Raw genomic sequence first — 16,998 nt, forward strand, 5'->3', positions numbered from 1 at the left:
TGTACAAACTTAGTAATCTGACTCTTTGATATATTGTGTGATTTAAAACGAGTCACCTCACCTCTCTGAACCTGTTTTTAATCAGTGAAAGGGGGCTTTGGCTCAACAGATGACTTCTGAAGTCTGCTCCACTTGTAATCTTATATATTTCTAAATCTGTAGCATACATGATTTTTTTTTTTTGCCAATAGTGTATATATAATTTAAGCAGTGGCTGGGTTATGGGGGAAGGATTCACTTATGGGATTTAGTAACCCCTCCTTCTCCTGCCCACCTCACAAGGGGTGAGAAGCCGGTGAAAGCAAAGCATCCTATTCTCCAAGCTGAGAGCTGAGTCGAAGCACACACTTTCAAATTACAAGCTGCTTAAACATCCTTCTTTCTGGCAAGCATTTTTGAATAAAGAAATAATTAACACTAATGTCTGTCTATGGACCAATCAACCCGGCAGTTTAGTGGAATAAAGGGAATTATTTGGTTTCTGGGCCGTCCCTGAACAGGCAGTTTAAACTCTCTAAGCTTGTTTCCTTATCCTTAACAGGGCGATAACAATATCATCTTGATGGGTTGTTGAAAGGACGAAATAAATATAAATACACCATTTTTGAAGAGCCTGCCGTCTAATGGGAGCATATAAATGTTATATGCTTAACAAAATCGTTGCTTGAAGAAAGGACACCGAAATTTCCGGATCCTCCGTCCAACCACCAGCCCGCGGGAAATGCAGGGGCCAAGTCCGCATGGTGCTCTCACCCGCCAGGAACTGGCAGGGAGTGTGGCGCAAGCGGGACCGGCGCGGGGGCGAGACGGCGGAAGTACTAGCGCGCCGCTGTCAGCTGCGCCGGAAGTTCCTGACCACGTCTGGCGGTAACCTTGGGGGCCTCGCAGCCGCGGCTGCAGTTGCTGGGTGGGTTTAACGAGTCTGCGCCTCAGCTAGGTTAGGCTCGTTAGCTGCCAGAGCCGCGGGGTTGCCCGGGAGTTCGCTGACGGCCGCCGGGAGCAGGCACCCGGGCGCGGGGCTGCCCAGCCGACATGTCTCTGGTGGCGGAAGCTTTCGTCTCCCAGATCGCAGGTAGCACGCGTGGCCGGGGACAGACGCTGGGACCGTGCGGGGCAATTGCAGGAAGCAGCGTGGGATTTAGGGCTGTACAATTTCCAGCCTTGTGGCATTGGACGCCGAACCTCGGCCCCGAGGGTGGAGGCGTCCACCGAGTACTAGTCTCACTTTACGGATGAGAAAACTGAGGAGGGCACAGGGGCCAAGGTCACCCTGCAGGGGCATGAGCCCAGTCTGCTTTCCCGGGGCGGTGCTTTGTCCAGCTCCCCATTCCTTTGGGAGCGCCTGGGGTGGGTGGAGGCGGCGGTAGGTTGCGCTTTAGTGGGGGGCGTGGTCACAGCCGGTTGCCCCGAGACTTCAAATGGGGGCGGTGTTTTCGGTCGTGGGACCACAAGTTTAAAGTGACTGTCAGTGAGTTGTTCTTGTTACTTGTTGTCATTGAGCCCCACCCCCCACGTTCTTAACTTCCTGTTCCATAGACACAATACTGCGGTTAAGTCTAAGATCCTTTGAAACATCTTTAAATGTACATGTACTTTAAAGAAATACCTTTGATTTGTTGGACCGAACGTGACTGCTGTAAATAGATTTATCATATTTATTTTCTTACTGAGGATTTTTATTTATTGTATTGAAAGAAATTAAATATTGTTGAGAAAGTGAGAAGACTAGACATGTGTATGTAGGTGTAGGTTAATGGAATAAACTTTAGCAGTGTTTTCAACTTGACAATAGTAATGAGACAGTTACCAGGATAAATAGTACATTTGAAAGAAGAAAGTAACATTTTGGAAATGGGAAGTAAGAATGCGTTATACCTTGCCAAAATGTTTTTCTCTGCATTTGTGTGAACATCCGTTTCATTTTTTTCTTTTCCACTTAAAATGAATACATTGTTTTCTAAGAGAGATAAACACCCACTAGATGGTAAACGTCATTAAAGCAGAGGTCAGACTGACTTTGATCTCCATTGTATCCAGAACCCCTGTTAAAATATCTGTAACGAATCAATGAATACTCTTTGAGATTTCAAGCAAAAATTATTTTATTTTTGCCACTTCAGTTGAAAAAATTAAAAAAATCTGGCTCATATAGTTAGATCAGTGACTTGGATTACTATTATATTAAATCATTTCATAGTGTATGCTGATATTGACATACTGTATGCACGTATCTCAATATGTGACCACCCCCTGCTATTAAGGATGGAACCCAGGGGCACTCCGCTACTGAGCTACATTCCCTTTTACTTTGGGACAGGGTCTCACTAGGTTGCCCAGGCTGACCTTGAACTTGCAATCCTCCTGCCTCAGCCTCCCAAGTAGTAGAGATTTCAGGCATGTGATTGTAGATCACTCCCATTGTTATTTTTATTTTAAAGAGAAAATGATGAATGTCTTTGAATAAACTTATAGTAAGTGTGGAATTCTTCATCAATTAGTTTAAGAATTACTATGAATCTTGTCTGCCATTTTAAGCTATTTATAGTGATCTGTTACCCTAGGAGGAAGCATTTAAAGATGGATAATTCAATAAATGGTGTTGGAACAGCTCCTAAGTCATAGCACCACATAAATAAATTCCAAATGGATTAAAGATTTAAATGTCAAATAGCAACACAAATCAAATTGTAATAATATAATTGGAAGAAAATAAATAGGAGAAAATGCAGGAGATTATTTAGAAAGTATTGGATAACAGAAGGGTCCTAAGCAGGTCACAGAGCCAGATTCCAGAAGAGATAAAATTGACAGAGTTGGTTGTGGAAAAGTTTCAACAGCTTTGCATAATGAAGGACATAATAAGTTTCTACAAATTAATAAGAAATTTAATTGAAAAAAAAAAAAAAAAGAAAGAAAGAAAACAGCAAAATCAAGGGCAAGGAACCTGAACAAGCATTTCACAAAAGGGGAGAAGCAAGTAGATAATGAATAGGTTATCCATCATTAATAGATAATTTTCTCATCTTGTTAGATGAATAAAAACGAGTATGATAATTTCTAATATTGATAAGGGCATGGGGAAAACAGTTACCCCGAAACTGTTGGTGGGTCTAAATTATTATCTTTGGAAACTTAACATAGCAGTATTTTTTAAAATGCCATCCTCTGACCCAGAAATCCCTCTTATGGGAATTTATGTGATAGAAATCTGAGGACCAGTATGTAAAGAAATATAACCGATACTAATTGTAGCACTGTTGGAAATAGCAAAAAACTAGAAGTGTCCTAAATGTATATGAAATTAGGGTACTGATGTAGCATTCACACTTCTGAGTGTCTGTCCAGAGGAATAGAAATTGGTATAATGAAGAGTTATATGTACTCATGTTCATTGCAGTGCTATCGTAATAGGCAAGATAGGGAAGCAACCTAGGTGTCCATCAATAGATAAATGGATAAAGAAATTTGGCATGTTGGAACTAGGACTATAGCTCAATGGTAGTGTGCTTGCCTGTTATGTGTGAGGCCCTCAGTTCAATTCCCAGCATCAGAACATGCAGTATATAAACACAGTGGAATACTGTACAGCCTTCAGAAAGGAAGTGATTCCATGATTTCTGATAACATGATTGGAATTGGAAGATCTTAGGTTAAGTGAAATCAGGGGTTAAGCCACAGAAAGACAGTTACTGTATGATTTCACTTATGTCTGAAATGTAAAAATGCTGATCTTGTAGAAACAGTAGAGAAGTGGTTACTAGAAGTGGGGAAGGGGTGAGGTGTGGGGTAGGAAAGAAGAGATGTTGATCAAAGAGTACATTTAACTGGATGAGTACGTTTTAGTGATCTATTGTATTGCATGATGACCACCCACAGTTAATGTATATTTCAAAATGGCTAAATATAGATTTTAATGTTCTCATTACACATAAAAAGTTTGTTGAGGTGATAGCTATATTAATTCATTTTATTTAATCTTTTTACAATGTATAAACATAGACCAAAACAGTCATATTTGTCAGATTGCTAAAAATGAAGGGTACACCCTGTTAAGTATAATGACTTCAAGGTTAGAATCATATTAAGTAAAAAGTTCTTTAGTGGTATAAATCTTGTATGAACTCATTGTAACTCAAATAAACCTTATGTAGACATGTTTATGTTTACATAAACAGAAAAACTTAGAGAAGAATATTCAACTAATTTTCACTAGGAATTTCAGGGAAATAAAGATAAGGTGTTGATGGAGAGTGTAGGAACTTTATTTCTGAATTGTTTAAATTTCTTTAATAGCATATTTTACTTTTTGTAAGCTAAATGAGTATAATTTTTTAAATTGAAAAAAAATTTTTTTTAATTGTAAACAAATGGGATACATGTTGTTTCTCTGTATGGCAGACTAAAATAGTCATTCATCCAAAATCTTGGGTTTGGCTTGTAAGTAAGTGACTTATAAATATGACTTAGAAGCAACAACTGTTTACAGAATTCTGTTTCTGGTAGTCATATGGTTTTCTTCAAGTGATGAACCTCAGAAAGGTTGAGATAGTTAAGTACACATATGTATATATTTATATGTACATATATATACACACATATATACATATGTAAATTAGCTTATATGTATATATAAAATTAGTCCTATTATAACTAAATAAGTCATTAGGAATTGGTTTTGTTTGGTGAACACTAATTTTTAGCATACCTGGCATTCACTTTATTATTCTTTGAATGAACATGAGATAACATGATTTTTTATATTTCTTTTGGAAACATTTAAAGTCATCTTCCATCTATCTGTGATTTTTTTTTTTTAGTGCCTTCCTTGAGAGCCTTATTCATAAAGACATCTTTTTGGAACTGTCATAGTCTGTATCTGAAATGGTCCCCAAAGGTCCACATGTTAAAGCCTTGGTTGATCCTCAGACTGTGTGTTTTGGGAAGTGGTGGAAACTTTAAGAGGTAGGGCCAAGTGGGAGGTCTTCTGGTTATGCCCTCAAAGGGGATTGTGAGACCTTCTCCATCTCTATTTCTGAGATGTTCCCCCAAAGAAGGAATATTCAGAGGTAAAATTATTAGATTATGAGTGCTGTGACCTAGTCAGTTCATCCAGTTGGAATGAACTGATTGAGTGGTAACTGTAGGCATAGTTACAGGAGTTGGGTGATTTGGGATGGGCTGTGGGAGTGTGCATCTTCCCTGCAGCCCCTTCTCCTCTCTGTTTCCTGGCTGCTGAGTTGTTTCCCTACCAGGCCTTCCGCCTTGCTGTCCTGTCTCTCCATAGGCCTAGAGCAATGGTGTCGACCAGCCATGAAATGAACTCTGAAACTGTGAGCCCAAAACAAACTTATCCTCTTTTAAGTTGTCAGGTATTTTGGTCATAGCTATGAAAAACTGACTAACACACACTTTTTTGTCCTGGCCATGAGGTGAATGACTTTGTTCTTCTGTATGTTCCCCACCATGATACATGGCCTTGCTACAGGCCCAAAAGTATTAAGGCTGCCCTACCATGGACTGAAACCTCCAAAACTGTGAGCCAAAATAAGTTGATTTTCCTCTTTATAAGTTTCCTCTTTATAAGTTGATTTTCTCAGGAATTTTGTTGGAGTAATGGAAAACTGACTAACAAAGAAGCCTTCTCAGCATTCCTCGGTTTAGTGAACCATTTCTGTTTCTTCACTACCTTCTCAGAATTTCCCAGTTTAGTGAACCATTTCTGGTTCTTTAATACCAGTGCATTCCCTACCAAGTTTTCTTTTCTTTCCTTTTTTGATACCAGGGATTGAACTCAGGAGTGCTTAGCTACTGAGGCACATCCACAGTGTTTTTTGTTTTATTCTGAGACAGAAACTTGCCTAGTTGCTTAGCACCTTGCTAAATTGCTGAGGTTGGCGTTGTACTAGAAATCCTTCTGCCTCTGCCTCCTGAGTCCCTGGGTTTATAGGCATTTTACCACTGTGGCTGGCCCCTTACCAAGTTTTCAGTTCTTACTCCTTAGTATGACTTACTTGCTCTATCTCTACTGCTATTACTTTAGTCCAAGGCTTTGTTATTTCTCACTTGGATTTCTGTATTAGTCTCTGAATTGATTTCCTTGTTTTAGGTCTGGCCTCCTTCCTAAAGAGTCTATGAGTCTATATTGCAAACCTCAGTGAGTTCTTTTTTTTTTTTTTTTTTTTTTTTTTTTTAATTTGCTTGTTTGTTTTATTTCTATGTTCCTAAAATATTGCTGTAACTTCTCTTGTTTTAATACTTCCATTGATTTCACAGGGTCAGTAGAATGAAGTGGCATATAAGAGTCTCCATTACTAAGTCCTGGTCTATCTCTCTAGCTTCATCTCTTGTCATTCCTTTCCTTGAACTCTAACCTTCTAAACTGTTTGTAGTGTCCAACCTTAGCACATATTGTTCTTTGTCCAAAATGTCCTCTTTATTTAGAGCAATTCCTGTTTCTTAAGATTCTGGACACCATTTGAATGTATAAGTAACATTTTTCCCCCTCTCAAAGAAGAAAGATTTATAGTTTTTTTCCCCTTGAAAATATTAATATTAAGCCTTTTTTTTTTTCAGTACTAGGGATTGAATTCAGGGCCTTGTGTACATTAGGCAAGTGTCATAACGCTGAGCTATATATAGCCCTACCTCTTAGATTAAGACTTTAAAAAACTTTGGTGAACAAAGCTGTATCATTCCTCAATTAAAAATACACTGACATGGATAATATATAATGTGAATACCTTTTTTGTAACCTATTTACCTATTTGTCATATAACATATTGGGATCTTTTTTTCATGTCTGTGAATGGAATTATACATCATATTTGAATGGTTATATAGTATTTAATTGTAGTGATGGAACTGTAATTTACTTAATGAGATCATATTAATGTGGGATTTTAATGTGTTATATTAGTTAATTCAACCTGAGAAGCAGAAGCAGTAGGTTCTCCATCTCTACTGCCCCATACTCCTTCATTCATACACAAGATATTGGGTCATGCTATTATTGTACAGCTAGCCAAGTAAGTTCAAAGTACATAAGGGAGGAAGTCAAGATGGCCCTATTTTAAAGGCTTATAGTGGATAAATCAGGTCACTCAGCATAATCTTCCTTTCGAACAAAGTCAATTAATTAGGACCTTTAATTATGTCAACAAAATTCCTTTATAACAGCATCTACATTTGTGTTAGATTAAGTGGGAGAAAGAGTTTATGTGCTACAAAATGGCTGTCTCCTCTTATCTTCCTGACACCTGCTGTAAAATATTCCTTGTGGCTATCTTAACTAGAGACTTATTGGAAAGGGAATTTTGGCAAATATAGCCAGTCTACTCAGCTTGATGTGTGCCAAAGCCATTACCTGTGCATATGGTTTTTCTCTGTTGTAAACAGCACATGTATATACATATTTTTGCAACTATATCATAGCAGTGTATGTATGGTGTATCCACATGGGGTCCAGGTTCTTGGCATCCTGAACGTAGAATTGAGCAAGACACATGGAGGTAACAGGCAGCGTAGATTTATTGAAAATGAAAGTTCCCTCCATAAAGTAGAAGGGAGCCACCCCAGGGAGAGTGACTCAAGGAACCCATCTCAGTGAGTCTTGTCCTGTGTCTCATTCCCTTCCCACAAACCTGATTGAAAACCTTGTACTATTTGCTCCCATTGGTTTTGCCTAATTAGAATACAGAACTTGTGGTGGAAGTAACTATGGTGATAAGTCATTTATGGTAGGAGTTACCATGGTAATGGAATTATATCATAAATAGGGACATGATGACTCATCTCTTTGTCCTATAATCTGGAGGCATTTTTCTTCTACATTGCTTCTACCGTCTTGACATCCCTAAACTCCTACCTCATATCCAGTAGTTTTTTGGGATAAATTTCTTAAAGTGGAAGAATTTGAATTGTTCTTTTAGCTTTGCAGAATGGAAAGGAATGGTAAATTATGATTTTGAATGAATAGTTTGACTCTCTTGATGATAGGCTGAATTTAGAATTTTAAAAAGAGAACAAAAATGGATATTGAATTGTCTTAAATTTTTTTTCTGAACAACCTGTGTATTTTCACTTTCACCTGATTTGTTTTTCTAAGTGGCAAGCTTTTCCAGTAAATAAGTTTTTGTCTTTTTGGTTTTTTTTTTTTCTTTTTACAGTTAGTTGGGTATGAATATGTCCTAGGGGAGGATTGAGTAACACCATTCGGATTTCATGACCACTTCTGGAGCAGTCACTATCCAAAAGGGTGGAGTATTGTGGTTGACAGACCTGACTTGCCCATCCTGTGCCAGGAATGGCTGTAGGTATTAGGATTTCACAAGGCCAACAGATATACGCAAAAGAAGAGAGAGAGATACTGAAAAATCTCCTGCAATATCAATCACTTCCTTCTCCCCTTTTTTTGTCCTGGGGATTGAACACAAGGGGTGCTTAACTACTGAACCGTTTTTATTTTTTATTCTGAGAGAGAATCTCACTAGTTTGCTTAGGGCATCACTAAGTTGCTGAAGCTGGCCTTGAACTTGGTGATCATCCTGTCTCAGCCTCCTGAGCTGCTGGGATTAAAGGTGTGTGCCCCTATGCCTGGGATTTCTTTCACTTTTTGTGATCCTGGTGGATCACAGAGTGAAAGTCAGATCTGGGTTCTTATTCATTTACTTCCTCTATGACCTTGGGCAAAGGACCTGCCTTTTTAAGCCTTAGTTTTCTCTTGTAAAATGGTAAAGATAATAGTATATATATATTTTTTTAAAGATAAGATGAAGAAATATCTTAAATGCTAGGCATTGTGTCTGGCATATAGGAAGTACCTAATGTTCATGAATATTATTTTTAGCTCTTTCCTATCATTTTTTTCTTCTTGGTTTTGCCTCCATCTTCTTGTGTATAGATGCAATTTCTGTAAAGCTTTTAAAAGTTATTTGTAAACAGGAAACAATTTATTTCAATAACATGAAACATCGACAGTTATTATGGTTACTAAAGTTGATCTTAGTAATTTATCCTTGGGTAATAAATTACTATAGGATATTTATTTCATGATTTTATATTTGATGTGCTTTAGCCATATTTATCTTCATTATAAAATTGAATCTCGGCATGAGTTGTACTGGAGGCCTGTTAATTAGACATAGCTGGTTACTAATAAGAGTAACCGTCCTTTTTTTTTAAAGCTACAGTGCTAAAAGATTTATTTTCATGATTGCTAATATTAGCAATTTAATCTTGTTAGATAGGTGTTATTCTTTTATAGTTAAGAAAAGTGAGATTCAGTTAGATACTAGAGTATAAAGGTTAGGGAACAAAGTCTTTGGAGGAAACAGTTCTAAGTTCAGCTTTGCTTCTTGTTGTATGATATTGGGTAGTCCTTTCTAGTCTTCATTTGTATAAGGAGGATACTATATCTTATGATGTATATTAATCACCTCGTATAAGGTGATACATAATAAATACTTAGTACATGAAACTTCCTATTATTTCTATTATTGCCCCAAAGCCTTTTACCTTATAGTAAAGGAGTCTTTTGAGGATGTTACTTTCGAGTGTCTGGTATTCCATTACCATTTTGTATAGCAGGAAATATTCAGAGTATTCTTATTTTTATTTTTTCCTATATCATCTTTTCTGAATTAGTACTTCACCAGTACCTTGCAAATGATTGTCTGTCTGTCTATCTATCTATCTATCTATCTATCTATCTATCTATCTATCTAGAGATTTATTAATCTATTTTTACAGTACTAGGGATTGAATCCAGGGGTACTCCACAACTGAGCTATATACCACACCCTCTTTTTGTTTTTATTTTGAAATAGGTTCTCACTAAGTTGCCTAGGCTGGCCTTGAACTTGGGACTGTCCTGCCTTAGCATCAAGTCACTAGGATTACAGGCATGCGCCATTGTGCCCCGCTAGCCTTGCTGTATTTGAAACCTATCAGTTAAGTTACACTGTAATTTACTAACCTTTTGAAATTTGGACAAATATTTGTTCTGGTTTTGTGTGTGTGTGTGTGTGTGTGTGTGTGTGTGTGTGTTTAGTTCTTTCTTCTTCTTCTTTTTTTTTCCCCCTGTGGTGCTGGGGCTCAAATTCAGGGTGTCATACATGCTAGGCAAGTGCTCTACCACTGAGCTATATACCACAAGTTCATGAATTTTAGATTTAAACTTAAAAGATTTTGGTGATGGGTGACCTGTAAAATTTGTCACTTCTACTTTTATGTATACCTTTGAGTTATTTATGTTAGTTCAAGTCTTGCATATTTGAATGAAAATTGAAAGAAAATATCGTCAAACTACTTAACATTTTTCAGACATTTAAAAATATCTTGATCAGCAGTTAGTTATCAGATAGACTGAAGATAGCAAATAGAGATGAGATCTTGAAAATCCAGGCAGTCATTTTTGTTTAAAGACAGAATTTATAATATTCAGCAATTTAACTATAGACATTTATATGTAGAAGAGAATCGTTTGCCTTGCCAGTAAAAGAAATGCATACTTTAATTTTTTATTGCTTTGTAAATGATCTTCTACACTGTTCTTGAACACTTTTCTTATTTTTGTATGCTCTAAATGAATCATGGGTTTGAACTTTTTTACATCAGTAATAAAAACAAAATTTGATTGGTTAGTAATAAAGAAGGTTCTTTTCATAAAAGCAATCATTTTGTCATGACAATTCCCATTTACTGTGACCGAGTTAGCAAAATAGAAAACATAAAATGCATTTCATTGTGCTTGTTCACTTAGCGGTGTTTTTGTGCTGATTGTATATTTTTATCCTAAGAAATTTTGTATGTCAAAAGAAATTTTGGATTTAAAAATAAGACTTTTGGTGTTTATGTTTATCCTAGTGGATACAATATTCTTAGATACAATGGAATTTCCCCTCATGTATTATTTTCTTTACGTGGTCGACTTAGAGCACTGACTAGAACTTTACACAAATAAGTTGTGTCATTTGTATAACATGAAGAGGACATGATTACCTAAGTATTTGTTTCTGTAAACTAATTAGCAGAACTTTTGTTAACCTCCTTTGTTTCTGATCATTAGTCTTTATCAGAAAGTGTTTTGGCCTTGTGAATTATAAATAATATTTCTAACTTGTTTATTTTATGAATTTAAAAAAGAATGTCAGTAAGAAACAACAAAAGTAAAAGTTGCTGTGTTTTCTTTAGATATTGTTATCATTATTATTTTACCATTACTATTCATCAATTTAAGATTCTTATTTGGCTAGTGATGAGAACTAGTTACATTAGATTAACTGGTAATTGATCTTTCTTCTTCAGGTGAGCTCTGAATTATTCTTTATGTATTTTCTCTCTCTTTTGGCACTGGGGATTAAACCCAGGAGTGCTTTACCACTGAACTACATCCCTAGCCCTTTTAATTTCAATGCAGGGTCTTGCTAAGTTGCTTAGGACCTTGCTGAGTTACTGAGGCCGGACTTGAACTTGTGATCCTCCTGTCTCAGCTACCTGAGTTCTTGGCTGTTTTCTCTCTTTATTAGTAAGGGTTTTCCAGAGAGATGTATTAGGGCAATTGACTGATGTGATTTTAGAGGTTCAGATGTCTACAGTAGGCTGCAAGCTATAGACCTTGGGGTGCTGATAGTATGACTCAGTCTCAAGGCCTCAGAACCAGGGTAGCCCATGTTTTAACCTTCAGTCTGAAGATGAAGGAAAGAGGACCCAGCTCCAAGGAAAGAGGGGCAATGCAGGTGGTAGAGATGGGAAGAGGGGACCTAACTCTGTCCTCTGTCTTTTTATTTTATCTGACCCTCCAACTGATTGAATGGTGACTGCCCACATTGAAGGCAGATCCTTCTTACTCAGTCTTTAGCCTCAAACACCAGTCTTCTCTGGAAACACCCTCACAGGTACACCCAGAAATAATGCTTTACCAGTTCTCAATATTCCTTGATCTGGTCAAGTTGACAACTAAAATTAACCATTATACACCCCAAAGAGATTTCTTCTTGCCATATATTTGTATACTGATTTTCCCATACAGTTGTTATTTGGTGACTGTTTGGAGAATATAAAATCATTTTAGTATTAAAAAACATTTAAAAAGGGAGATATGTTTTAAAAATTGGGGAATATAAATTAAAGACATATTTATGTTTTATTTACTGTTTTGGATTATCTTTATATCATAGGTAATTGGCCTTATTGGTCTGCTTTTTATGAAAAGATGTAAGATTTGAGTTAAGATAATCACTAAATCATATTTTTTATTAAATTTTTTTTCCTTACTCCCTGAGTAATAGGGCAACTGCCATTCAGACCAGTTTTAATGATATAAGTAAGGCATTATAGTCACTGAGTACCAAATTCTGAAGACTAGAAGCCAAGGAGTTTTAGTGATTTGGGTAGGAAGTTAGAAATACATGTTTAAAGATAATGAATTTGTAATATGAAACTGGAGGGAAAGTGGAAATGTCAAAATCATGTCTAAAGCAGCAAAATGGAATTTATAAACATCATGTGGTCAAGAGTTTGGTAACTGATTTAGGTGAACAGGAACTTCTGTGGCTTTAGATGAATCAGCATTTAATTTTATCTTTAGTGATAAACATGTGACTAACAGTAACTATCAAAACTCTTAACTGTTAATTTGCCACTGCAATTTAACAAACCACCCCAAACTTAAGGGTGCAGAACAGCCATTTTATTATATTCATGAATCTTGTAGGTCAGTAATTCAGATAAGACACAGGAAAAGGTTTACCTCTACCTTAGGATGTCTGAGTTCTCATCTGGAAGACCCAAAGAAGTGAAGTGATCGGTGGACTGGACACATCTGGGAGCATCTTCACTTTCATGTCTGACTGTTGATTTTGGTTAGGACTTAAACTGAGGCTGTAATCTAGAATGCCTATACAATCTTCTCTCTTTATCTGGTTTCTGCTTCCTCATAGCTTGATGGCCTCAGAATAGTCAGACTTTTTATGTGATGATTCAGTTCTGTAAAGGCAAGTGTCCAAGCTAGAAAGGTAGAAGCTGCCTTCGTATTTTATGACCTAGCCTTGGAAGTCATTGCAGCATTACTTCCATCATATCGTTCGTTGGTGACAGCAGTTACAAGCCTATTCAGATTCAAGGGGAGGAGAATTAGATTTCATCTCTTGATGTGGAAGTGGTAAGGTTCTATAAGGGCTTATAGGACCAGAGATATGCTGTGGCCATTTTTAAGAAATATAATCTGCTATAGTAAGCAAGGCAGTAATTTACTGGTATAGAGGACTCAGCTAAACTACTGCTTTATTTAGAGATGGGGGCTGATTAGTCTTATTCATGACAAAATAGAGGTTCTAAAATGGGGTGGGGGTGGATGGGAATTGAGAATGAATGGAGTATTGTATATGAGTAGTATTGCCTATTAAAATCAATTATCTTGAAACTCTCTAAAACTAAAGAGGCCTGCCTTACATGGTACCCCTGCCCCAACATGCGTGCATGCACGTAATTCACTTTTGTTCTCACCAAAGTCTCCCCCTCCCTCCCTCTTTTTTTCTTTTTTCTTTCTGTTATTGTGCTGAGGATTGATCCCAGGGTCTTACGCATGCTAGGCATGTGCTCTATGATTGAGTTACATCTCTAGCTCATCAAAGGATTATTATATGGAAAGGTTGAGGGGGGCACTAAGGCAGGTTTATTTTTCAAACACTCCATAGATGAAGAAAGTAAATTCTTGAGTTTATACTGTTGAATTTAGTTGTTAAGATATTATCATTTCTTAATTTGTTTCAGTGTTTTTATTTTCAGAGTTATAGCAAATTTTTTCAAGGTTAAGATTGTTTCAGGCTTTAGAGAGAGAAGACCTGCTTATATTTCCTAGAAAATATATGTATTGAATACCTTATTTGTGATAGTTAGTTGGCCAGATGTTGGGGCTACAAAAATGAGTGTCACAATTCTTGCTTTGATGAACTTAGATTCTTGTGTAGGCTATATCTATCAAAATAGGTAATTTCAGTATAAAGTGGTATATTTTGTAGAAATATCTAGAGAATTAATTCAGGAACCTCTGCTGAGCATTTAATTTCTAGAATTAAATTAGGAGTGTTAGGATTTTGGAAAACATCTCAACTCTTGTTCCCACCCCTTACCTCCTGTCTCTAATTCTTCCAATTATTTTTTTGGACCCAATTCGGATTTCATCTCCTCTTAGGATTGCATTCCTGTCTTCCTCAGGCAGATGTAGTTATTTCTTCAAGCCCCCTATAGGGCTTTATACACATTGCTGGTCTATTGTTTATGTTAATGACTATTGATTGAATACATTCTGTGAGCTGGAGACTGTATAGGGCACTTACATAGTTAATCTAATTTTATTCTTTCAATAACCTTAGAAAATATTTCCTCCCTTTATAGTGAGGTTATTGAGGCAAGAAGAGTTTAAGTAACTTTGCCAAAGTCATTCAGATGATGTAGGAGAATCATGTGTGTCTTCAAAGACCTCAATTTTCCCCTGTACTACCTGTATTTACCGATTTGTGTTGTAAGTGGTTGTTACCCTTTCTTCCCTTCTCCTTTTCTTGTACTTCACCCACTCAACAAAATTATCTCATAGAGCATGATGACAGTTTGACATTCATCTTTGTCTATTTCATTATAGTCACAGTATATCTTGGACATTTAATAACCTGTTTGTTCGGTTAAATGCCTTTGAAATTTTTAGGGTGAATCTTTGAGAATTTTCTACCACCATTTATGTATTTATGAAGGAACAAATAACAAGTCAGATCATAAATGACAGGTCATATCCTCTATAGGGGATCATTTCTTTCATACTAGCCTAAGGAGTGAGGGAAGAGGAATAAGTTTTTTGTTACCTAGCTTGAGATTAGATAACAAGTATGTATGTAAAGTACTTAGAACACTGAGCTCATAGTAGATACTTAATGAAACAAGGGCTGTTGGTACAATTATTGTATTTAATTTTGATTAGTGGGGAGAACTACTTAATTTGAGGGATATCTGTTTTCCATTCTCTAGGATTAAATTCAGAGAACCACAGAACTTTATCACCTTGAAGGTTAAGATTGTTGTAGATGTGTGGGTCTGGTTTTTTAAATGTCTTTTTTTGACCATATTGTACTTTAAATCCTAACCAGCTGTTTTTGTGTAGTTCTGCTATTGATTTCATACTATTTTCGACTTCTGAGAGAGCTCAGAAATGGTGTCTGAACAATTACTTTTTTGAATTTCAGATTTTATTTTAAAAAAGAGAATTCAGATTTTAAGACCTAGCTTCAAGGTTCTTACCTTTTAACTGATGATAATCAGTTGATGAGCTACATCTGCAGGCATTTTTTAAATTTTTTTATTTTGAGACAGGATTTCGATTAGTTGCTCAGGCTGTCCTTACACTTGTGATCCTCCTGCCTCAGCCTCCCAGATCCCCGAGATTACAGGTGTGTACCACTCTACTGACCAATTTAGGACCTTTTTATGCTGAAATAAAGTCTAAACATAACCATTTGAGAACATGATATTCATACTTTCTAAAAAAGAATGGAAGACTTTAAATTTGGCTCTGGCCTGAATTATTGTCTTATTGATACTATGAATTTGTTTTCCTGATCCTGTTAACCTCCAGAAGTTTGTCAATATTATTAAATTGATCCTGGAATACCGTTTGGAAATTGATCTCTACTTTCACTTAAATAGGTTTAGATGGCTCATGTTCAAGTCTTACACTTATTATTTTTACTTTGCTTATTGATTATATGTAATATAAAAAACTGTCATTTAGCCACTTTGGTTCTAAAATCTTTGTAGGTACAGTTCATTAATCTTAAAAGCTTAATCTTGAAGACTACAAACTAACATCATGTTTTTGAAGTTTTCTTAAAGCATACCTTTAAACCACATCCACAAATAAAAGTCAGAAACCTTTTGAATAAAATTTATCTACACATTAATCTACACTTTCTTCTTTTAACCAAATGAATGAAAGAAGTGAAAAGAACTTAAATCTTATTTCAAGTGCTATCTGTGTCTCTTGGACAGTCCCCCCACCCCGCCACCTATGCGGTTCACAGACTATCTGTATTGAATTTACTGGGAATGATTGCTACAGTATCATTCTCTGTCCTGATGTCTACAGTGTCAGATATTGCTGTTTGGACCATAAAAAGTTTTCAAAATGTTAAACAGAATTATTATATAACTCAAACAATTCCACTCATAACTATTATTCAGGAAAAATGAAAGCATATCCACACAAACACATACATAGTTTACAACACTGTTAGTACACAATAGCCAAAAAGTGGAAGCAACCAAAACGTCAGTCACTGCTGAATAGATATACAAAACATGATATCCATACAATGGAATACTATTTCACCAAGCAGCTCCATGCTACAAAAATGAACATGCTACGACAATGATACATGCTGCAACTTGAAAAACTTCAAAAACATTATGCCCATAAAATAGCCAGTGACAAAAAAAGTACATATACACATATATAGTATGATTTAATTTATATGAACATATCCAAAATAGGCAAAATTTATAGAAACAGAAAGGTGATTACTAGTTGACTCAGGCTAAAAATGGAAATGGGGGGTGGAGCTGGGTTATTATAAATGGCCAAGGAATTTCTTGTGGAGGTGATGGAAATCTAAAATTAAATGTGGAAAACAGATAACAATTGTAAATAAACCATTAAAAAATCATGAAATAATACACTGAAGGGTATGCAAATATACCACAATAAGCTGAGATAAACAGAACTTCTGCATTTATATATACTGAAGTGCTGGATACATAAGAACTATAACAAACAACTTCATAATGTAGACCCTATTATTATTGTCATCATCTCTATTTTACAATGAGAAAACTGAGACACAAGTAATTTGACGAGTCAGTGCTAATGAATGAAAGGATTTAAATTTAAGTAGTCTGGCTCCAGGATCAGTGAACATACAAACTAACAAACTCTTGGGTCATCATTACTACAAT

At 36.2% G+C, this 16,998-nt stretch overlaps 1 protein-coding gene across 3 annotated transcripts in view; it reads left to right on the top strand.

Moving 5' to 3' along the window:
* The first annotated feature begins 829 nt into the window (after positions 1-829).
* The window catches only part of MTX2 (metaxin 2), a 56,304-nt gene continuing 40,135 nt past the window's right edge, over positions 830-16,998 (top strand). Inside the window, exon 1 of one of the 3 annotated variants that reach the window (XM_079131244.1) lies at positions 830-1,072. In XM_079131244.1, the coding sequence (XP_078987370.1) occupies positions 1,033-1,072 (40 nt within the window). In that variant the 5' untranslated portion in view covers positions 830-1,032. The remainder of the gene's footprint in view (positions 1,073-16,998) is intronic. The other 2 variants (XM_079131242.1, XM_079131243.1) reach the window with 2 other exon arrangements.

The sequence above is a fragment of the Sciurus vulgaris genome, assembly GCF_902686455.1.
Source record: "Sciurus vulgaris genome assembly, chromosome: 3".
In the NCBI taxonomy this organism is placed as follows: Eukaryota; Metazoa; Chordata; class Mammalia; order Rodentia; family Sciuridae; genus Sciurus; species Sciurus vulgaris.